At 50.1% G+C, this 23,260-nt stretch overlaps 1 protein-coding gene across 1 annotated transcript in view; it reads left to right on the top strand.

The window, feature by feature from the left end:
- grin2ba (glutamate receptor, ionotropic, N-methyl D-aspartate 2B, genome duplicate a) overlaps nucleotides 1-23,260 on the top strand; it is a 133,437-nt gene that overhangs the window by 32,911 nt on the left and 77,266 nt on the right. Inside the window, exon 4 of the mRNA XM_076023587.1 lies at nucleotides 5,391-6,050. Within this exon, the coding sequence (XP_075879702.1) occupies nucleotides 5,391-6,050 (660 nt within the window). The remainder of the gene's footprint in view (nucleotides 1-5,390; nucleotides 6,051-23,260) is intronic.

Here is a 23,260-nt window from a genome sequence, read left to right as displayed (position 1 = left end):
CAAGGTCAGCCAAAGTATTTTCCATCGACTGCAACATTTGCTCGACGCGCCCTCCAGTAGCTTGTCCTCACTGGGCACGCTCGGAGGTCCTCTGTGGATGGTGGATAGTAGTTAAAATGTGTAATTTATCACTGACAAACTCGGGGGGAAAAAATAAAATAAAAATAAAGCTGGACAGCCAGCTGGGCCGAAGCTGTTACGGCTGGATGCTGCATCCTCGCAACTGCTGCGCTCACAACTTTGCATCGCAGCGAGCGACGCAGACGGCGGTGGTGGACATTAACGCCTATTAGCCGCTTTATTGTCCATTCGGGGCTTCTTAGTACTTGCCTTTTGTCGGGTGGGGAGACCTGCTGTTGTTGCTTTCTACAATAATGTATGACCTCGGGGTAGGTTGGGTGTGTGTGTGTGTTTGTGTAGGAAGTGGGGGGATGGGGGCTGGAATACATAAAATCTATTTTGCACGTAACGGAAAAATAATTACTCATGTCCTCTGAGATGTTCCACGATGTATTGCAGATTTCGCCAGTTTTTCGAGATGCGATCATCAAAATTCCCCTCCGAGACGTGTTGGTGGGAATTTGTCCTGCCAATCCTAATTTGGCCTGAGATAATGCATGCATGCATGCATGCAAAAAAAAAAAAATAAAAAAAATAACGAGGCAATGGCAAATGTTTTTTTGTGATCATTCTTTCTTTTCGTCAGCCTTGATCCTTATTTCTGTTTGCGCCGCCGCTCTTGATGTCTGTTCAGTGATCGTTTAAAAGGGAGACGAAGAGTCATCGGGACGAGCTCCCTGATAATCTTCCAGGTCCGCGGTGGAAACTCGTCTTCTGAATTGCACCCAGCTTTTAGGAATCGGGCCGAGCCAGACGGCGCCTTTTTTCGGGGGAGCCGTTCGGCTCGCGGTGAGAAAAATAGGAAGTGATTCCGAGAAAAGCAGCAGTTTTGTCAAAATCCAGAGACAATTTCCTCATTAAGATGAGAGCAGAGATCAAAATGAAAAGCTTTTCTCTTCCCCCCCCACCTCAGGCCGAAGTTCAGTTGAATGCACGCCGTCGTCGCACACCGTGGGTCGGCTGGTAACAAACAAGGCCACCGACTCTAATTTGCTTTGCTGACATTAAAAAAAAAAAAAAAAAGTGGCCGACCCGTGTTTTTTTTTCTGCTTTGACAGACACAAGGTTTGTCAAATCACTTGCCGAGTTCTTTGCCTCCCTTTTGGAAAATACAATTTTCACCAGTTCACAACCAGAGGGGGGGGAAATAGATCCCATTTGTTCCAAAAAACCTGCAGCCGCACACTGTCAGTGTGTCGCTGAGCCCCTTAAGAACTTCTTTACATGTGTGCGTGGTTTCGCGCAATGAGGCTCGAACGCCCGCCCGCCTGCCTGTGCTGGCGCGGCTAATGGGCCGGGCAAACGGCCGGGTGGCGGGTGGCGTCGGGGGGGAAACGGGGTCACCGGCGCCGGCCGCGCTCGGCGCTCGGCCCTTTTTGTGCGTCTCCTCTCCGAGACGTCCGTCGACTGACTGCGGGAATTTTCTAATGGCCTCGTCTCTGTGAGTGATCATTGGCGCTGGCGCAGTGCGTTGGCTAACATAATCTGTACCCTTGGGACGTGTGTGTGTGTGTGTGTGTGTGTATGTGTGTGTGTCAGAGGTCTCGGCGCTAATCTGTGTGTGAGCGTGTGCGATGTAAAGCCATTGTAAAGGGCCGCACTGCTGAGTGAGCACTGCGCCGGGCTGCAGCGCCGCATTTACATGATCAATGGCCAATATAAAAAGTGCCCGTCTCTCTCTCTCTCCCCCTCTCTCTCTGTGACTGTATCTCTCCGTCCATCAACCGCGTTCCGTATATAAAGCGCACGTAGGCCTATTTTAATTGTTGCCATGGAAACAGAGAGCTTTCCAGCGGGGTCCAGATTCAAAGAGGCCGTCTCCTTCCTCTCCTCTCCTCTCCTCGTCGTCGCTCTCGCTCTCTCTCTCTCTCTCCCTCTCCTGCCTCCCCGACTCGCTTTCATGTTTTCCCGTGTCTCGCTGAGGCGCTCCTTCCTTCACACCCACGAGCCTCCGCCAGACACGGTCCAAGGTAAAATAGTGGGATAATCTTCAAGGCGTTGATTTATCTTTATTTTTTTTTATTTTTTTTTATTTTGGCCCCCGTCTCTCTCTCTCTTTCACACACACACACACACACACACACACACACGCATGCACAAGCACATGCACACCGATGCCCGGCAACATCTCTATTTTGTGCATCTTCGACCCTTGCCAAAGGCAGTGGCGTGATAGTGGCCCGGGGGCCGAGCAGATGGCTTTCAAGGAGCCGCTTGTCAGAAAGATGCAAATACGACAAGAGATGTTTCAAAAAGGGAGGATTTTTACTTTTGTCAAAAGGGCTTTCGAAAAATATGTGTTTAAAATCACATTTATTTGTGAAACGGATGAAAACGATTGTTTCCATGATTTGGAATTAAATCAAATGAAATGAATCTGAACACATATCTGATGGTACTGTAGTTGTTGCATTTTTGGACGGGCCCCATTCAACCCGCTACATCGCCGCAGCGTCTTAATGTCCTTCTTAATTTTATTTATTTAGCTTCTTGGCCCCATGTGCCTGAATGCATTAAGCCGCAGCTGTATGGTTGGTCAATTAGCTACTTGCGCAAACAATCAATTGAAAATTGCCTCTAAGAAGTGCCAGGTGGGTCTCAGTTGCTTAGCTCCTATTTAAAAAGAAAAATCAATCACATCTTTTAATATGGGGTTACTTGTCCGCACACTTTTTTTTTTCTTTTTTTTTAATTGACCTAAGTCTGACAGTGTCCAGAGACCCAAATGTTTACAAAAAAATGAAAGAAAGAAATCAAAGAGATGGACCATTTTTGATCCATCCAATACAGTGTTGATGAACTGATTTTCCCGAACGCTGTGGCGATGAATTTGATTTTTAAAGGCGTCTTCCTCCCTTCTTTCCCTCTCGTAAGTCTTGTTGGGCCCAAGTCCCCCCCCCCGCCTCTCCCGTCCTTCGACGATTAACACAGGGACCTGTAATTAGAGCTGACGAGCTTCCGCTAATTACCACCCTGCCCCTCCCAGCAAGCCCCCGCCCCTTCCCTCGCAAAATTGTTCTGTCATGTCCGCGTACTGCACGTCCCTTTATATTCCTCTCTCAAAACCCCCCCCCACTTCTTCCTCTCTGTCACTTCCCGTCTCGGCTGTCAGCTTCCCTCGCCATGCGCGTTGTTGGGCTGTTATTGTTTCCCCCCTTTCGTACGAGACAACTTTATGAGCGGCCGCACGCCCACCCGGTATGGGTTTGTCTCTGCCCACTACTCCGAGAAGAGAACACCCGTCCCCCAGCGGCCGCACGCCTACCGCCGACCGTAACGCTGCGGAGGAGACGCACCCACGCGCTGGGATGTAAACATGTGGAGAACACACGTCTGCTTCCTCGCCGCATCGCCTCCTCTGGATTCAGTCAGCCCGTCTCACTCGACAGATCCCTTCAAGTAGCGTCTATGGAAAGGAATCTATGGAAGAATGTCACTTTTGGTAAGCTCCAAACGGGAAGCCAAATGCAGAGGGACCGTTCGTTTGCTAGTCTGTCAAGTTTCCCTTGAATAACAACCAAAGTTACGACTTTCCTGGATTCTGACTGGGCGAAGCCGGTGTCAATCAGCATCCCATCGAAATGTTGACGTGCAGTTGCATCGACGGCATGCTAGCAACATAATGCCTACTTGTGGTGTTGCAACCCGCAGTGGTGTCGATGCACACCATTGTGGTCGGTAGTCCAAGAACTAAAACAAGAAGACTGGACTGTTGTTGGCAGGACGTCAGCGTCAAGTGCACAAAATCCTCTCCCTATGTCCTTGAACAGGGTTTTCCTTAAACATGCCCAGATGCTACATAGGCATCAAGCAACTTGTTGGCACATGGACTTTGATGCGTACAGGGGCTAGCTTGGTTCATCGATTAGGCAGGAATGACTACCTGGCCTCAGGTATTCCTTGCAATCCGTCATGGACAACAGAAGCGGAACGGCGCAAATAACAGCGGAACAATGGAAAAGCCCATATTCCGTAATACCCGGTGAGGGACCGTGGGCATCCATGCTCTCTGCTTATCTGCAACGATGTCTTATTTGCGCACCCTCGTTAGGCTTGGAGTGTTTGTGTACATTCAAGGGGGCCTAATGGTTTCCCTCTTTTTACCCCCCGCCGACTGCGTGCCCTACACTCCTCAACGGCGTTGATGAGAAGAGATATAAATAAGCACAGAGTGGGGAGAAATGTAGCGACCCGGAGAGAGAGAGAGAGAGAGAGAGAGAGAGAGAGAGCGAGATCGGGTCAAGTAGAACAGGCGCGGGGAGGTGCGGCTGGATGTAGCAAAGTGTGAAAAGTAGGCCAGTGTGTTGGGTTGGGTGGAGGGAGGAGGGCGGGTATCATATCAAGAGGCGCTGCCGAGTCGCGCCTCAGCGTCAGTCACCCCATCAATCTCGCCGTCAGTCAGTCAGTCAGTCTGTCAGTCTGTCTGTCTGTCTCGAGTCTCGGCCGACGCTTCCCCGCTCTGTTTGTCAGTCGAGCGGCATCGGCTCCGCCCCCTCCGCGCGCCTTCCTCCGTCTGCCCTTTCTCCTCATCCCGTCGTCCTCCCTCCCTTCCTGCCTTTACCGAGCAGCCGGCGTCTCATCTGGAGGGAGAGTTTAATACCCCTCCCCCGTCCCGCCACCCAGCAATTGCGCGATGCCACTTCAGATCCTTCCGCGGGATGAATTATTGACGCCCCGCGAGTTGATTTCGCGTGAACCGAGTGTCGTATGCAGTATTCATACGTATGGAGAACGACCTCTTGGTTTTAACCCCCCAGCACGCATACGCTGCTTGCTGCATGTCCTCTCAAGTCCGACTAGCTGACATTGACACGCACTGATTCACGGTGTTGCATTGGTTAGCGCTGTGGCCTCACGGCAAGAAGGTCGTGGGTTCGATTCCTTGGCCTCGGACCTTTTCTGTGTGGAGTTTGCACATTCTCCCCGTGTCCGCGTGGGTTCTCTCCGGGTTCTCCGGCTTCCTCCCACACTCCAAAAACGTGCATGTGAAGTGAATCGGAAACTCTAAATTGACCGTTGGTGTGCATGTGAGTGCGAATGGTCGTTTGTCTTTACGTGGCCATGCAATGAACTGCCGACTTGTCCAGGGTGTCACCCTGCCTTCGCCCTATGACAGCTGTGATAGGCTCCAGCTGACCCGAGTGCGGGAAGAAGCGGGTATTGACAATGGATGGATGATTCACGCCATGCATGTCGCCCCCCTTGGCCGTTCAACCATGCTAACCTATGGATCCCCCCTCACAGTCTCATATCTTTCTCCCCCCTTCCAGGTTTCACTCTCCCACACGTCCGCCATGCCTGTCTGCGGCCACCGCTGCCCCTCGTCGCCCCGTGGCCAAGCTGGCCCCTCCCCCACCTCGACCCCCTCGGCCGCACCGGCGGAGAGGCGCGTCCGACCCGTGCACCCGCCGCCGCCGCCGTCCCTCCACCGCCGCACCAGTGCCTCCCGCTGCCTGTCCCTGCTGCTGCTGCTGCTCTGCCTCCTCCACCTGCCCCCGGCCTGCCACTCGCGGCGAGAGAAGGGCGGCGGGGGAGGAGGCGGCGGTGGTGGGGGCGGCGGTGGCCACTACGTGCCCATCCCCCAGCCCCCTCCCCACCACATGGCGCTGCCCAACATCCTGCGCGGCCTCAGCATCGCCGTGGTGCTGGTGGGCAACTCCAGCGAGGTGGCGCTGGCCGGCGCCCGGGAGAAAGAGGACTTCCTGCACCTGGCGCCCAACGTGGAGGTGCTGACCATGAATGAGACGGACCCCAAGAGCATCATCAAGAGCATCTGCGACCTCATGACGGAGCACTGGCTGCAGGGCGTCGTGTTCGGCGACGACACCGACCAGGAGGCCATCGCCCAAATCCTCGACTTCATCTCTGCCCAGACCCACATCCCTATCCTGGGAGTCCGCGGGGGCTCCTCCATGATCATGGCTGCCAAGGTAGGACGCTTTTTTTTTTTGGGTGTCACTGCTTTTAGCAGTTCCAAAAACAAAAAATTTTTTTTTCAAAAACTTCAAAAGTTTTGGGGTCACTGGCTCGTTCCCTGGTTGAACTCCATTATGCCCAGTTTTGTGAAATGATGATCGTGAATGCTCTGCCATCATTATGAGGGCACAAGAGTCAGTCAAGATGTGCTGAACAAGTGTGGGGACATTTTGGCGTTTAATGAAAAGCATTTCCAACGTCTAATTAGAAGTGTGCAAAATTCCGTGTGAACACACTAAGAGTCGGCTGTGTTAAGGAGAGTAAAATATAAACCACGATGCTTTGTTCACTCCTTTGTGGCTTAGCGCACACAACTAAGTGTGATAATAATACAGCTTTGTTTTGGAAATGTTTACATTTTTCTTCAGCAATTTTAAAGCATTCGACTTCTTTAATAATGGTGACATACTTCACACTTGATATCCATTCTCCATCTGGTTATAATCGAGTTCTCTGCAGAAATGAGTCAGTGCCCCCAGCGAACGGCAGTGTTGCGCGGATATCGCCTCAATACGCTCCTGCAAATAAGATGAAGGACAAAGCCCAGCAACCTCTGCGATAGGTTTGTGGCTACAAACTTGAGTCAATGACACAAAGACGGACCTCAAACCGAACGGGCCCTTCCCCCGCCCCCCGCGCAAACCTGTTGCGCTCCCGGTGCTGCGGATCCGTTCTCATTTTGTTTGGCCGCTCTTTGCTGTCAGTCATCGGCGTATTTACCTCGGCAGCCTCCGTGACCGTTCCTGACAAGGATGGATTACATCACCGTGCGCCGCGTCGGGAGTTAGTCCTCCGATGGGGGCCGCACTTCATACATCGGTTCATCTCTAATACCCATCAATTGCCGCGCTTAACTTGCAGCTTGACTTTGATGAGTCTGTTTTGACGTTTGAGTGTCCGCCGCGCCGGGGAGCCCGGGCATCAAGCGAGCGAGATCTCCGCCCGTTGACCGGGCTTCGGCTAATGGGATAAAGCGATCTACAGCTGTTTTTTTTTATCCGCGTGCCACTGGGGACGAGGGGCCCCCGTTCCTACCAAATCAGCTCAGTCACTGTTGTGCTTTGTGTGATACAGCGTTCGCCGCAGATGAATAGAAGCGCGACAAAGGAAGTCGTTACGTGACGGCGAGGGAGGGGTGGGACCTTTTTTTTTGTTTTTTGTTTTTTTGTGCGGGTTTGAATTCGGCGGCCACAAACCGCGCCAACCTAAGCCCCCCCGTTTCTTCTCCGCCACGCCGGGCCTCTGGTGTCAACAGGTCTCGTGCCAGCGGAGACGTAACTGGCGGCGACAGGGCAAGGCCAGCGGCCGCCAGCGAACCTCTTCTCTCTGCTCCTTCTTATTAGAGGATTAAGGAGTAAAATGGCAGGGAGCAGTCCGCTCACATTTGGGAAGGGCAGAGGGTGGTGGTGGTGGTGGTGGTGGTGGTGGTGGTGGTGGGGGGGGATCTGCACCGCCGCTGCACCCCCGCCCAAAAGAGTGCCGCTGACCTGCGCAAAACGTTTTCTGACATCTTCTTTGCTTTGCTAAATATCCACCGAGTTTCGTGATTAGCAACCTGAAAGCACGTCATCGCTCCAGCGGTCAAACCCCTGCTCTGTGCATCTTGTATGAAAATGTCTTTTTTCATAGGTAAGTGCACTGGTTTTGGGAGACATTGGAAGCACTTGGCTGAGCAGACATGTAAAGGCTGCTGAGCTACGCAAACATTTTCTCGTAATGAAAAAATGCTTGAATCTTCTTCTTCTTCTTCTTTTAATAACAAACCCTCTCCTAAATATCAACTGAAACCCTGAAATATGGAGGTAGTGCCCGAATCCATATATTTTACCATAAAAGATAAAAAAAACCCCTACAATTTCATATTAAAATTCCTGTAATTTTAAATGGTAAGTGAGTGTTTTTTTTTGTTCAGTAGATTGGAATCCAGAAAAAGGTTTTGTTCGGGCTGTGACGGTAACGCTTGTAAAGCTGCCTTTTTCCTTATAGTTAACATGTTTCCTGCACCTTGCTAAACATTGACTGAGTCTCTTCAATATGATGATTGTCCCAGAACTCTCACTGCTGCTCCGTCACGCACACACCACGCTGCGCCAACACGTTCTCTCAGTTAAAATGTGCTTGCATCCGCTTTACCTCGGTACTTCGGAAACCGCTAACATCGTCCTAAAAGCCCGTCGTCACTCATTTCTCATAGGTAAGTGCATGTTCTTTTTCAGGAGGTGCAGAACAGATAACAGTACATGTGTGCGTGCGTGCGTGCGTGCGTGCGTGCGTGCGTGCGTGCGTGCGCTCAAGCGTTGACGCTAACGCTCATAAAGCACACGTGCCTAACGGCACCAGGCAGGCGGAACGGGCCGTGTTTTTGCAGCCGGAGGTTTTTTATATATATAAAAAAAAAAGGGTTCCCTTCGGTCACGAGAGCCTCCTCCTGGCTGCCACCAGGGGACCCCGGAGAGCGAGGAAGGGGGCCGCGCTAAGACTCCAAACGGATTTGTGTCTGCCTAATGGGCCGAGACAATGGAGTGGCAAAAATACGATAGAGAGGGTATGAGAGAAAGAGAGGGAGAGAGAGAGAGACGGATGCTCGGCGAGCGGACAAATTGAGATGGCGCCGCGGTGAGATTGGCCGGAAGAATTTTCCTCTTGGAGCGGGAGCGGGTGGGCGAGGAGAGGGTGAGCGGAGGGGTCCGGCGAGGAGGTGACGGACAGAAGAGGGTAGAGGGGCTGAGTCAGCTGCGGGAAAATGAGACACTTCATCGTGGGGGAGGAAGGGAGGGGAGGCGAGTGGAGGGAGGTGGGGCAGGAAAAAAAAAAAAAAAAATCTTTGTGAAAATAAGTGAGGCGACACGGTGGATGAGGATCGGAGAGGAGACGGCTTTCCCTCCTAATGGACGGCGTTAGATGGAGAGTAATTGAATGCGCCCGACCCGGTGAGCTGAAGAAAGACGACGGGAACGTGGCTCCGCATTCTGGCGCGCGGGTGACGGAGAGCCGCTGGGAAATAGGCGGCGGCGGCGGCGGTGGGGACAATTTTGAGGTGTTTATCTTTTCCGCGGCTTCACTCCATCATCCGTGCAAATCCCCGCTCAGATGCCCCTGCTATCAAGAAAATAGGGGAAAAAAAAAAGTAGCGCGAAGGCCAAACTGCTATTACAGCCGGCGAGAGACGAGCCCTCGTTCTTCTTCTCCCCCTTCTTTTCTTTTTTTTTCCTCCATCCGAGCAACGGATGATAACAGGGAGCGACGCACGAGGCGGGGAAAACAGCATTTTGATTTCGAGTGCGGGCGGAATAAGAGGGGGGCAGAATTTGGAGGAAGGAGTACAAGCTAATTCCATAAAGTGCACCCGCCGGAGTGGACCGCAGCCGCGCCGTGTTGAAGAGTCGAGTCGAATCAGAATCATCAGGGCCGTTTCTCTCTCCACTTGCACGTAATGCGTCCAACGTGGAGCGTCACTGTGGTGACGTCCGTCAGACTGGCGAGGCATCGCTTTGCCAGAAGCCACCATTTCAGAGCTAGTTAGCTAGCTCTTCTTCTTCCTCGTCCCTTTTGGACATGTGATGAACTAATATCTAACCAACATGCATGTTCGAAATAAACTAAACCACTGGTAGAGTGTGGGGAGTCACCTGTGAATGCACGTACACTGAAGAATCCAACTAGAGCTGTATGACACCGAGGAAGAACCAAAACTAGAACTCCTGTAAAATTGCGTTGGCAATAAGTGGGTCTAGGTTTGGAAGGAAAAATAATACAAAAGATCAAAATGGGAAGTCCTTTCTTTGTCTTCATTCTTTATATATGTATATATATATATATATATATATATATATATATATATATATATATATATATATATATATATGTATATATGTATATACATATATATTTGTATCTTATCTGTGTATGTTTTTTCTGAAAACATTCCTTTTGCCATCAGATAAAGACGGCAGCTGTCGTGCTCCCCACTGCCTCAACCTCCTTTGGTGGCATCTGTACAGGTTGCCGGGGGCAGGGATGGGGAGGGCGTGAAGGCTGTGCACTATCTGTAGTCACCGCTCCGGGGGAAGAGAGTGAGCGAACCTGTGTGTAAACCTGAGGGTGAGAGTGTTAAATAGATGAAGAGGTGGAGAGGCAAAAAGCTCGACAGCCAGCATTAGGATGTGGGATGAGGCGGAGGGCGGGAGGGGAGGGAACGGGAGGGGAGGAGAGCAGGGACGGACTGAGACCGATGGAGGCAAAGGGCACCGACATTTATATCAATGAAGGGGATGGTGGAGTGAGGAAGCAAGAGGGTGAGTGCACCGCTGACAAAGAAAGCCAGGCAGAGTGAGGTGGGGGAAGCCGGATGGAACGCCATTTCTCCAAAACACAGCCTATAGGAATGGAACGGCGTCATGATGAAAAGAGTGTCTTGATGCCATCGGTCAATGTACGACTACCAATGTCTACATTTCTTAACATACAGTATCGGAAGTCTCCCCTCCTCAATGCGTAAACTTTACTCAACTTATTTGTCGGTTGTCTGGCAGCGCGCAAAGGGTCTTTCGGGTAAGCTAGCATCGGCCCGCGAGCGGCCGTTACTCACTTGTGTAGACCTAGCAGGGCTACTAGCTAGAGCGCTAGCGGTGGCCGACACAAGTGTCACGGAAGATCTGAGGTGGAATTGCAGCAATCCCAACGTGTTTCTAATCTGGCATAAGGAGCCATTTTGGTTCCTAGTCATAAGGACTGTCTGACTAACGAATACGACTAAACCCAGGGTGCAAATATAGCAACATTCAGTTCAGCTGCCGTTTCATTTATTCAGACGAAAACGGAATTAATTTATGAAGTAAAACTTTTTTTTCCTTCTATACGATACTACTACTACTACTACTACTGCTACTACTATTACTGCTACTAATAATAATGATAGTAATTAAATATGAATAATGAATACCTAATCGCATAAAAACGTTGGCTGCCTCCTTGGAAGAGTGAAGGAGAAAAAAAGCCGATCCACATCGGCAGAAGATGGCGAAGCAGGCCAGGAAAGGACGAACATCCGAGAATTGCAAAAAGGCGCGCACGTCGTCCTCGTTGAATATTTACCCGCCGTTACCTTGCCAACGTGGCTGCAGCTCCCGGCGCCTCCCCCGCTCCACGCTTTTTTCTTCTTGGACTGCGGCAATCGGGGACCCGATCTAAAGCTTTTGGCTAATGCTCGTCTTATCAAGACGCGGCGGCGGGCCCCCCTCCGCCTCCCCCCCCCCTCCCACCACTTGTCTGGAAGGTGTGGCTTTTGTTGTGGTACAAATAGCCGCGGCGGTCGCCTGATCGCCCCCGGGGGTTCGCTACATAATACGAACAGAGGAACTAATCTGCAGAAAGGGGGCCGCCGGCGTCGCGGAGATGAGGAGACGGATAACATCCACTTGTGCGCCGGATTCAAAACGTAAGATCGCAGGCAATTAATGTCGAGGGGAGGGGGGGAGGAGGGGTGGCGAGAGGGTGCGAGGAACGGCAGCCAAGCCCTCGCGACCTGAGGGAAATAGACGACGATATGAGCAACACTCGAACGCACGTGCGAACACATGCAAATGCGTTTGGAGGGGCACACGCACAAGCACACACACGCGCACGCGCGCGCACGGCTTCATGAATATACGGAAAGACGCTTTACAAGGGCAATTAATGGATGGATATTAGATAGATAATGGCAGACATGTAAGGACGGCGACAAGATGAGCTGCTGCTGCAATGCTAATGCCGCACACGCTCCCTCTCTCTCTCTCTCTCTCTCTCTCTCTCTCACACACACACACACACACACACACACACACACACACACACACACACAGGGCTCTTTGCAGGCGCTCAAACGCGCCAAAAGGGCCCCTCTTTTGTTACAACTGGGCAGCTTCCGCCGTCGCCGCCGAAAAAAAAAAAAAGAAGGACAAAAGACACAAAGAGCAGGTTGCGATCAATTAACTCTTGCCCAAATAATTCGAGGCCGTTTCAGCGTCCGTTTGAAAAGTGCCGGCTTGCCAGCCGCGGGGCGTCTCAGCCTTTTGTGAGCCGAGCGAGAGCTTTTGTGCTCGCTGGGCCGGCACGGCTGTTTGTATTAACGTGTGTGTGTGTGTGTGTGTGTGTGTGTGTGTGTGTGTGTGTGTGTGTGTTTGAGGAGACATTCTTCGATGGTGGTTGTCGGGTTGTCGTTGCACTGTGTCCTGGGATAATTGTCGCCTAGCCGTCGGGACGTGCGCGTGTGCAGTTTAATCACGGCGCACAGGACGGGGGGGGGGGGGATTGTTTCAGCGCCGCAATTAGCGTCCGCACATCATTTTCCAGTGGGAGAAAAAAACAACAAGAAAAAACCAAAACTAAACTAAAACCCCTCCCCTCTCGCCCTCTGTATTTTCACTTCCAGAAGCTTTACCTTCAGTTCAGGGTCCACTCACTACACTCTCTTATCCCCCCCCCCCCCCCCCCCCCATGCCTTGATAATGAATGCGTCCGTGTTTATGTTCCCAATTAATGTCCTGCAATTGCACCTATTGTTATTCTAATCATGGAGTTCTTGGTGCTTGGCAGCACCGCGGCCTTTAAAAAACAAAAACTAAAAAACAAAACAAAACCAAAAAAACAAACATAGGGACAATTAGGAGCATTTGTAAATGATAAGAGAGCTAGAAAGTGAGTGTTGCAGTGCCTAGGCGCCTCTTGCAGCGCAGTCTTTATTTTTTTTTTATTGGGATGATTTCTCTGTTCCAGCCCCTGCCACGTCTCTCTTCCCCGGCTGTTTACTCTATTCATCTTTTCGCCCCTCTAAAACACAGTAAACCCTGCATAAAAAGCTTTGTGATCTATCTTTTCATCTGGGACATGTTCTCCAAATTTCTCTGGCAACAGTCTCAAACAAATTCCCTTGTTTCTCGCCGTTGCTGCTGCTTATCTTTTTTTGGTTTGGCGATTAAAAACAGGGGGAAATTCTCTTATCTGGATAGTGCAAGTGCTCTATGGGTAGATTCCGTTGAACGCCACTTAGATTAAACGTTTAACGCACTTTGGAGAAACATGTGTTTTCGACAGTTTTGGCCAGAACTCCTGTTGCCCCTCAATTTAATCTCAGGGGTCTGTTGTGTTTCCAGTCTCTGCTCCTCGGTAAAGTCGGCAAGCCGTTTCGCATTGGGCTCACTTATTGGTAAAGAGCTCAGATTTGAGGGGAATGTGGAACAAAAGTCAGATAAAGTGTCCAGTTGGAGAGACGCGTAAACTAAGGAGGCCAAAAACACATCCCTGAGGAACTACCTGGCCCAAAATACCCCGAACTGTCAGAAGCTAAAACTTTTGTAGCACATAGAACTCACACGCACAAAACGACCCCTTTATTTACCATTTAAAGATTCCTTTCACATGGAGCTAAACCTCAAGGAAAATGATGGTCTTTTACCACAGATTGCTTGTCCCTTAAAATGTCACGTTTTTGCGAGACAGTTAGCACATGGAGCATGCTTCCTTATTCACATCGAGTAAATCCACCGATGGTACCATCGCAGAGGCGATTGGTGCAAAAAATATAATCGATGGGGGCAAATGTGCGTAGTTACTTGGAGTTGCAAGAACTTCGGAGACGCACAACCACGTCTGTAGGTGCTTGTTGTAGGCTATGAACTGCAGGGTCGGAGATAGCCTGATGTCCCACTAATAGTCTCTGCTTTACTTCTTCTTTATTGTCCTGGTTTAGAAAATGTGGCAAGTGTGTGTGCGTGCGTGTGTGCGTGCATGTGTGTGTGTGCGTGCGTGTGTGCGTGTGTGCGTGTGTGTGTGTGTGTGTGTGTGTGTTTGCTTGCATTTGAGTGCAAGAGAGGGACAGAGAGAGAGAGAGAGAGAGAGAGAGGGTGAGGGGGGGAGCGGGAGCGGGAGAAGCAGTGAAACATATCAAGAGCACTAAATTTATGTGTCCTATTTTCCAACCCCGTTGGTCTCAATTTACTCCGGCCATTTAGAATGTGGCCATTTTTAAACTCGCCCCCATAACTTTTCCTCCGCACCTCTCGCTCCCTTTCCACCCTCCTCCATCCCTCACCCCCGATTCTCTCCTTCGCCCTGCGCCGCCCGGGCGTACTTTGGGAGGGCGAGCCGAGCCGTTTGGAACGCGGATGAGCTATTCATTGCTTTCCATACCCGCAAATCTCGGCTACTTTTTTTGGGCTAAGCTGGCGCTTCCTCCTCACCTCTCCTTTGCCCCTCCCCCTCCCGTCACACTCAGCCCAGGCGTCACCTTCCCTCCCTGTCCGCACCTCTCCTCCCCTTCAGCCGATTTTTCTCGCTAATGCCACCGCCGTCAAGATACACAAGCGAGCCCGCCCTCTTTTCTTCCCTTTCTCAGACACCCTCTTCTTCTCCCTGATCCCCTCCGGGACCTTACAGCGGCCCTTTCGCCAGGACCCTTATTAGCCTTATCTCCACCTCCTCCCCCCACCTTGATTCATGGGTGAAGAGGGAATGGACTCCTATCTTTTCCTTTTTTCCCCCACCGTGAGCTCAGATGAGTCAGTGCTTTTCTTTAAAAGCACACACGGAGAAGAGATACGGCGGGTGGAGGGGAGAAAAATAGCCTCTTAGTTAATTTGTTAGGGTTAAAGGACGAACACCGCGCTACCCTCAACCCCCTCAAAGCCTGCGTCAGCGCCAACTGTTTTCGTCGGTCCGCTCGCAGGCCTTTCCCATCTCTCGTGTGTCCCGTGGCGGGCGCCGAGATAATCCTGTAAAGACACAGTCACAGCCCTCGCGACACCCAGCCTGTTCCTGCGAGAATCTAATTGAGTGAGAATTTAGTGTAAGCCACTCCAGATCGAACGTCGCCTTAAGGTGGCGACTGTGACCGTCCCGGCCTCCTGGAATCAGTTGACGCGTTCAGTTTGTGTCAACGGTGCGACGACTGCGAACCTTATCCGAGAAGCCTGTGAGGCCCATGGGGTTTTTTGGCGGGGCGAGGGGGGGGGCGGTTGGACAGAGTTGGTGGAGTTTTGTGGCCCGCAGTGAGTGTGTCGCCAGTGCAGATGGACAAAAAGACTGTTTTCCACTTAAAGGTCAATGTCGGATTTTTCTTCACAATTTCTTTTTTGCATCAGTCTGTCCCAATGAGGCAATTGTTATATTAGTCGTGACTGCCATTGCACAAGCTGTTTCTGATCGGAAGGCTCTATTCGCTTTTGCAGCCTTGACGAACAATTTAACTTTAAAATATGTAAAAAGGAAAAAGTGGAATTATGCCAGTGGTATTGTCACAACTCTGATCTTAATTAGGGAGCTTATTGATTGTTTTGTTTTATGTTTTTTTTTTAAGTCACTATTAATATGTGCCTGAGGTTCTGTTTCACCTAAATACTTAAAGATCAAAACAGTTTTCACAAAACAAATATGTTAATAACTTTTTAAAACAATTCTATTGGATGGTTAAAGTTGTACATGTACAGATGGTAGTTTGTAAGTCAAAATCAATTGACAGGGGGAGATTAAATATATATGTGTGTTTTTTTTATTTTTTCAAAATAAAAAAAAGAATCACCCATTTTGTACTCACCATGAACTCACCTTGTTGGATTTTTCGTAATCAACATGACCATTGTTAAGTTTCACGGACGGAAAGAATTCCACCCGCTAGATGTCTTTCATGGTCAAAGATGTAAAGAAATAGTAAATGGAAAAAAAAAAAAAAAAAAAAAAAAAAAAAAAATATATATATATATATATATATATATATATATATATGTATATATATAACGTGTTTGTACTTCTCGTGTGTTATCCTCCAAGTAAAATCTCGCAGTTCAGTGCGTTTTTAAAATAAAATAGCTGTTGCTTTCCGGCCAAGAGTGCTGCTTGTGGCTCTACAGTACTGAGTTTGTCTCGGTGGACGTAGTCGCTGGCTACAGCAGATACCTAGGCGAGTGCAAACACCACCGTTTCGAGACAAGACTTTGAGGTTCTTGGCTGCAGTCGGCTTCAAACTGGGAGGAATTGTTTCCCACGGTGAAACTCCCAGGATGGCTTCAGTGGATTTCGAAAAATGCCGTCGGAGGCTCCATGGGGGGGGGGGGGGGGGACACTTTTATTTCCAACTCGATCCCTCTTTGCTCATTTGTATTTGCTCGGCTTGTTTTTTTTTTTGTTCGTCCGCTCCGGCCTCGCCCTCAGCCGGCTCTCCCGCTTTCTCTGGCGACGCTTTTAATTCCCCGCCGCATCAAAGGAGCAGCGAGAACAGAGGAGGCGAAACGGATGTCGGGGTTGACGAGGGGATGGTAGAAAAAAAAAAAAAAAACAGGCAGGAGAACAAAAAGACGAGAGCGGGGAGCGACTGGTGAGGTGAGGAGGAAGAAAAGAAGCGAGATGAAGACGAGGACGGGGAGCCGCGGCACTCGCTCAATTATTCACCGGTGCCGCGCGATGTCCTCGCGCCGCGGGCCTGCGACATCGCGCCGATGTGTTCCGGTGTTGCTCCCCGCGTGCCGTGATTGTTCAAAACTCCGCAATTGTGAGGACTTCGTAGCGATTTCGTCCCGGAGACGGAAGGACGGACGGACGGACGGACGGACGGACGGACGGACGGACGGACGGACGGACGGACGGACAGAGGAGTTCTGTCCATTCTCATTTTCTATTTTTTTCCCCCCCAGCGTTCTTCACCTAACGGTGCGTTCAGGTGCGATCAGCACCCCCCTTGACCTCCCACACCACCACCACCACCACCCTCTCTCTCCCTCTCCCTCTCCCTGTCTCTCTCTCGCTCTCCTCTACAAAGATCCTTTGCGCCCAGAGGTCTGTTGCCACAAAACGTCTTTGCCGTGAGCCTCGACTTGAGGAACGTGAAAAAACATAGAGACATAAAAAAAATAAAAAAAAGATCTTTTTGGCTCAACCCCATTCTGTCTCGTCACGCCCCTCCCCCTCCTCCACCCCACCGACTACCCTCCCTGTTTCTGTTCTTGTTTTTTTTTTTCTTTATCTCCGCCGCTCTCCTCCTTTGCCTCTTCCCCTTCGTCCTCGCGTCATGTGAGTTGAGGCGAGGCGAGCTCCTGTGGCGTGCGCGCGATGAATGTAAATGTTGCCCCTCCCCGCCCTTGTTCCCCTAAATTAAAGCAAACACCACCACCACCTTCCCGAGCCCTCACTCCCTCCGTCTTGACTGCTCTGTTTTATTTTTTACCTGCAGCTCCACACGCAGCGAGCTCCAAGACCGCGTGAGTCAGACTCGAAAAAAACGGACGAGACTAGAGATACGCATCCGGCACGTATGGCGGCTACTCAGTGCCGACGGTCTCCGTACACTATGACGGCTCCCCGACCCGACAGTTACATTAATCAGTGTCAAAGACGAGCAGGAGTTTTTTCAAAAAAAAATATTTTATACGCGTTGCGTGAAAAGCAAACATCAGTAGCTATCTTTCCGTGAGTTTCACATTTCGGAAGGACACAAATTGCAAATGTGATTTATTTAATGCACTGCAGAGCTTTTTTTTTTTGCAGAGCTGAAGCTCGTAAACGTGGCAGTAAAAAAGTATTTACAATTGTAAAACGGCGGAGGAAGTTTGGCGTCGTCGCAGCGAGGGTGACTCGATTAAGAGGGAGAGAGAGCGAGAGAGAAACGCCAAACCCTCCGAAAGATGAGTTATTTCAGCGCCGCCGACGAGTGATGGGTCTTTGCTAGGGTGTTAAAGCTTCGTGGGAATTAAATCTTGGCAGAAGCGGCAACTTGGACCGAGCGACGGGCGAGGGGCTAACGGACAAAATCTCATTCTCACTTCTGGCCGGCTAGAATTACGTAACGGTGACGAGACTTTCCGTCCTCTCGCAGCAGCGGCGGCGGCGGCCAGAGCTTTGGCCCCGCCGTTCCTTTGCCAATGACTGATTTGCATGAGCAAAGTCAAACACATAATGATGGACTTTTATTGGCGGGAGGCGGCGAGGCTCTGACGGTGCCGGTTGATACGGGGGGTTGGGGGGGACATAACAGAAAACAAGTACCGAGCGACTGAAGTGAGTGCCGGGACGATGACTCACGGCTGATTTATACATGTGTGACATTTCCACGCAGAGCCTGAAGCCGCCGCCTGCCCAGCTACCCGCTGCTAAGGAGACATTTATACTTCACTTCATCTCCATTTTTTTGACATAGGAGATGCAGTTAAGACAGTTCCTTACGTTTCATGGCGTGGTTAGTTTGACTGCTGTCCACCAAAGAACTTCCATAAATGATGCCAAAAGTCCACCAAGTTTTATTCCTTTTTCTCCCTCCATCTTTTGGTTTGTGCTAAAACATGCAGCTTTGAAAATGAACCCTCTGTGATGTAACAAAGGGCGCTGACGCCTCATTGGGTGCCTCAGATTGCTGAGAACAGTTTCGCCAGTTGTTTGTTCCACCATCCAACTGCCCCCCCCCCACCCCCCTCTCCAACTTCCACTTAGCAAGCAGAAGGTCGGACAAAGCATCAGTTTTAGCTGAGCCTGACTCTTTTTGAGAGAGGCTGTAAACAGAGGGCTAAGTATGCTGTTTTCCTGAGGTCTAATGAGGGTTAGAGTTTAAGTAGTGCCACATCAATGTTCCTCACAAGAGCCTGAAAACGTCTTCCGAAAAAGCCTTTGCTGTGATCTGCGTTAGCATGTAGCTATAATTACATTTTGGGGAGGTCTTCAACAAATTGCAGATTACTCTGCCAAACGGAACGTAGACGTGCGTATTAGCATGTCAGCTTTAACTTGCTTCATTAAAACAACACATGTGTAGGTACCTTCTGTACGTTGTCCAAGGCTCAAAATGTTAAACTTTGCAATGAAAGTGTTGGCAGCGAGACCCAGCCGACGCTGTCACACAGGTGCGTTTATGCAATCCTCCAACATATGCCAAGGTTATTTTCTCAGATAAGAACCTGGAAGTAGCGGAGCCGACCTGCATTGTATTCCCGGCTCGTTTTGGAGGGAGGCCAGATGATAGTAGCACCTACCCACAGCGAGTTGTGCCTCGCATTTGATGAGGTAGATTTCACAACAAACTGCGGCTTATCTTTTATCCTTGGTACAAGGTGCCAGCAGCACTGGTAGGTGCCAAAAAAGAGAAAATTAAATGTAGAGCAACATGATTTATTCCTTTTTACACGAGAACAAATGGGGAATTTAACCGCCGGATTGCTGAGATTTCAAATTTTAGCTTCCGGTACCATTTGTTCAGTTAGTCTGAATGTGATTGGACCTTTCAGAATCCTATTGTGAAAATGGACTTTTCCAACTCTTGCTTTGGATTTTGACTTCAGACTTACGTTACGTCACAAGTCGATCTGATTACCAGAGTGATGCCTCTGTGTGCGAGGTGTCACTGCGTGAGAGCTAGTAGCCGTTTACCCCGCTAGCTAGCGCTAGCAGTGTGCAGCTGGCCAAGACGCTGCCACAGATGGAGCAAGTAGGGGAGGGGGAAGCCAAAACAGCATCTTCACGATGAGTGAGAGAGATGCTTGTTTGACAAGGTTAGGAGTTTTTTTTTTGACCAAACAAACCTTTTTAATTGAACCAATTTATTCAACCTGAAAAAGTCCATAATAAGGCCCCTTTAAAAGGAAGATTTTCTTGTGTCATATTAAGTCGCTTGCTCTTCTTAAAAAGACATTTGATTATTTTTTGACTTTTTTTTTCTTTGAAACCTAACTGCCTATTTTAGAAAACAATCGCATGAAACTGCTGTTTCTCAATACTCTATAGAATCTACTCGGCTGCGTCGCTATTTTTTGCCGTTCCGCTTCAAATCGCGCCTCGAAAACGTTGACTGTCACATGTCTTGTCGGCTTGTCGCAAATCCCAACCTGCATTATTTTCCTTTCGGGGTTCATCCGCCTCTCTGGAAACACTGAGCATCGCGACGCCGAAGCATTAAAAAAGACAAACACAATGCATTCGTGTTGACATGTTCCGACCGCGATGGGCGAGCAAAGTTGTGGCAGCGTTTGATCCAGGGTCAGCAGGGGGACGGACCGGAGTGCTCGGCTATCTCCGCGCACAAGCTTCACTCCAGTCTGTGTCGCGCCCTCCGGGACCCTCCGCTAGATATGAAACCATTCATCCGTATCTTTTTTTTTTTTAGCACTACATTATTTTCAAAATAACTCCCCCCACCACCACCACCACCACTACCACGCACCCCGGTCCCCCATCCTTCTCCACGGAACCGTGAACAGCATCAGCGGGCTCGTCTTTGCCGATGATGGATGGCCGGGGCACGTGCGACTTCACGGGAAACGCTCGGCAAAAAACAAAACAAAACATAAAAACTCCCTCGCCACTTGACACGCGTGGACTGCCGGCCGACTACAGTCACACCTGACCCATATGCTTGAACGCAGCCCTGCTGTTCTGAACTTGTGTACTCTGGGCTCGCGGTCTGTTCCAGGGGGTGAGGACCTTCTCCCTCGTCCCCCCCGAGGGACAGATGCCGAAGGTCAGGAATATGCCGCTTCCTCCGGCACTGGTGTCCTGCGAATGAAATCACGGCGCCGCACCGCCGATGTGTCACAGTGAATTCAAGGCAGCTCCATTGCATCCTATGAAAAAAAACAAAAACAAAACAACGTCTGCATTAAATTTTATTGATATCGAACACAACCATACAGGAGAACCAGCAAGGTACGGAAACATAGATTTAACAATGTGTGTGTATATATATATATATATATATGTATACATATACAGTATGTATATGTATACACATATATACATGTATATACATGCAGTACATGTATATACATGCAGTACATGTATATATATGTATATACATACGTATATACATATGTCTAATCTGGTGTATCTGATCACAGCGCATATCACGTTGGAGTTGATCTATAGGTATCAGATTTTTTTTTTTGTCACTTTCATGAGTGGTTTCCACGTGCACGTCAGAGGCAGGATCTTTTCAACCAGACCTCGGTGTGGACGAGTGTAGCGGCCACTCTGGGTGTCGATGTGCAGGTGAAGCCGTCAGCAGGACAAACACAGGAGTCCGTGATTTATCAGCTCCTTGTTTACTTCTCCTGTGTACGATGTCATTGTCAGGACATGCAGGTCAGTTCAGGACTTCACACACACACACACACACACACAAAGGCACACACTGTATTTTCAGAAAGAGCTCTCGGCTCAGCTGCGTGAATAGACTGTTGTTTGATCTGCTTTGCCAAAATGAAAACGAACAAACCGCGTTTTATTTTGGGACGAGACCGCGTTGGACGTGCCCAAGGTTATGAGCAAAAAATCCTCCAGCTTGGCTGCCCTGCCCTGCAGTGGAAAACTAGGTTATTGCCTGTGATGCCCCGGAGCAAAGCAGGGAGTGAGCAACATGCCTGCTGCTTATGGCAGCGCAACATGCCGCAGAGTATCGAGAGCCAGGGAGGGTAATTGTGCGCGCCGTCGATTTAAGCAGCCCGTTAAACAGCGTCGCATCGCAACTTCTTCAATTGAGATGGGATTTTATGCTTTCTGACAATAAGAGTCAGACTTTTACTTTTGTACGTATTCGACTTTTCTTTTATGTCTCGCGGTGTTGCATTCTGCGTGGTCCTTCACATGTCCCCCATTCTGCCCATTTACCTGTTTCCCTCTGTTTACCATCAAAGCCATCAGTTTTAGCCTCCTGCTAAAAAAAAAATAATAATAATCGGGATTTGATTTACCTTCAACAATTTGGAAGGAGATGAAAATGAAGTGGCTGTAAGGTGGAATCTGGCACTACCTAAAAGATTCCTTTTTTTTTACTTGTGTTCATTTTTCCCAGTGTCCATTGACGATGCTGCTGTCACAAAACGGTCGGTAAGGCGAATTTCGCGCAATCTTCTCTCGGCCTTACAACACGAGCTGCTGAGCATCCCCAAGGTGGACGCAAAAGGTTCCGGGTGCAAAGCCTCCCTTTATTAACCTAAACCATCGCCGTCTCCGTCTCCTGAACTCCTGCCGAAGAAACCGTCCCAGGCCGACCTTCAAACTTGAACGTCTGCTTTTCTTTCGCATATTTTGGGTGCCGACCTTCGCGGCCCCCCTTTTTTGTCTTTTGTCCGCTTCAATTTAATCTCCACCTTGGATTCCCCTCCCACATCCCAGCCCCTTCCTTCCTCCCCCCTCCTCTTGTTGCGTCCGATAACAGTGGCAGTGGCGGATGAGTGGAATGCAAATGCGTGAACACATGCGGTCGGCGGTGCAAAACGAGCAACAAGATCCTAACGTCCCCTCCAGGACGTTTTTTATTCTTCCCCCTCCCTCCATCCACCGCTAGTTGCTTGATTCAGCAGGCGTTAGGACGCCACAGACGCTACTTCTCCCCCCCCCCCCACCCCCCATCTCCCCCGGTGGCGCCGTCCCGTCCCGCTCGCGTTCTATAGGAGCGGCGGCAGGGATTCATCACAGGTGCGAGACAGATTAGAATATGTCTGCGTGCGTTCGAGTGGCTGTGTGGGCAGTCGGGGAAGTGGCGGCAGAGTGTGTGTGTGTGTGGGCGGGGGGGGGGGGGTGTCGGCGGACACATTTGTGTGTGCACGGTATCTCCAGGGCGTTTGTGAATTTTTTTTTTTTTTTTTGCCAGCGCAGAAGGATGTACGAAATGCTCGCAGATGAGCCGCGCTTCTTTCGTTTGTGTGCGCTTGTGCCTGCGCCACACCGCCGCTGACTGACATTTCTCTTTCGGTGCCCCCACCCCCCAACTCTCCCAACTCCCCCAACTAATGGCATCCTTAGCAGCGCTGTTACGATGGAAACCACGTTGCCACGGAAACGCGTTTCACTTCCTCTCTCCACCTTGCCATCTCTCACTTTCTGCCGCGCTCTCCACGCGCCCCCCCGCTCCCCACCGCCTCCCTCCCCTGACTCCTGTACCTTCGTCTTCTTCGTCTTCTTCGCTGTCTAGCAGATAAGAAAGACAAGAGGGAGAGGGTGAGCTCATAAGTTAGAGGGTTCTTTTTTTGGGGTTTTTTTTGGCCTGAAGACAACCAGGAAGAAGGAGTTAAAGACGGAGAGGTGGTGAACAACAGTGGACCAGGTGTTCAAGCGAAAGGCGCAGTGACTAACCGGGGAGAACTATGATGATCAAAAGTTGTCGGGTTGACGGGCGCGGATGAGTAATCGCTTCAGGAGCGGCTTAAAGTCCCGG

This window comes from Nelusetta ayraudi, unplaced genomic scaffold (genome assembly GCF_046127955.1).
Source record: "Nelusetta ayraudi isolate G7.1 ecotype Tasmania unplaced genomic scaffold, CSIRO-AGI_Nayr_v1 ptg000016l, whole genome shotgun sequence".
Lineage (NCBI taxonomy): Eukaryota > Metazoa > Chordata > Actinopteri > Tetraodontiformes > Monacanthidae > Nelusetta > Nelusetta ayraudi.
The sequence above is the reverse complement of the archived record's forward strand: the minus strand, read 5'-3'. Positions and strand labels throughout refer to the sequence as shown.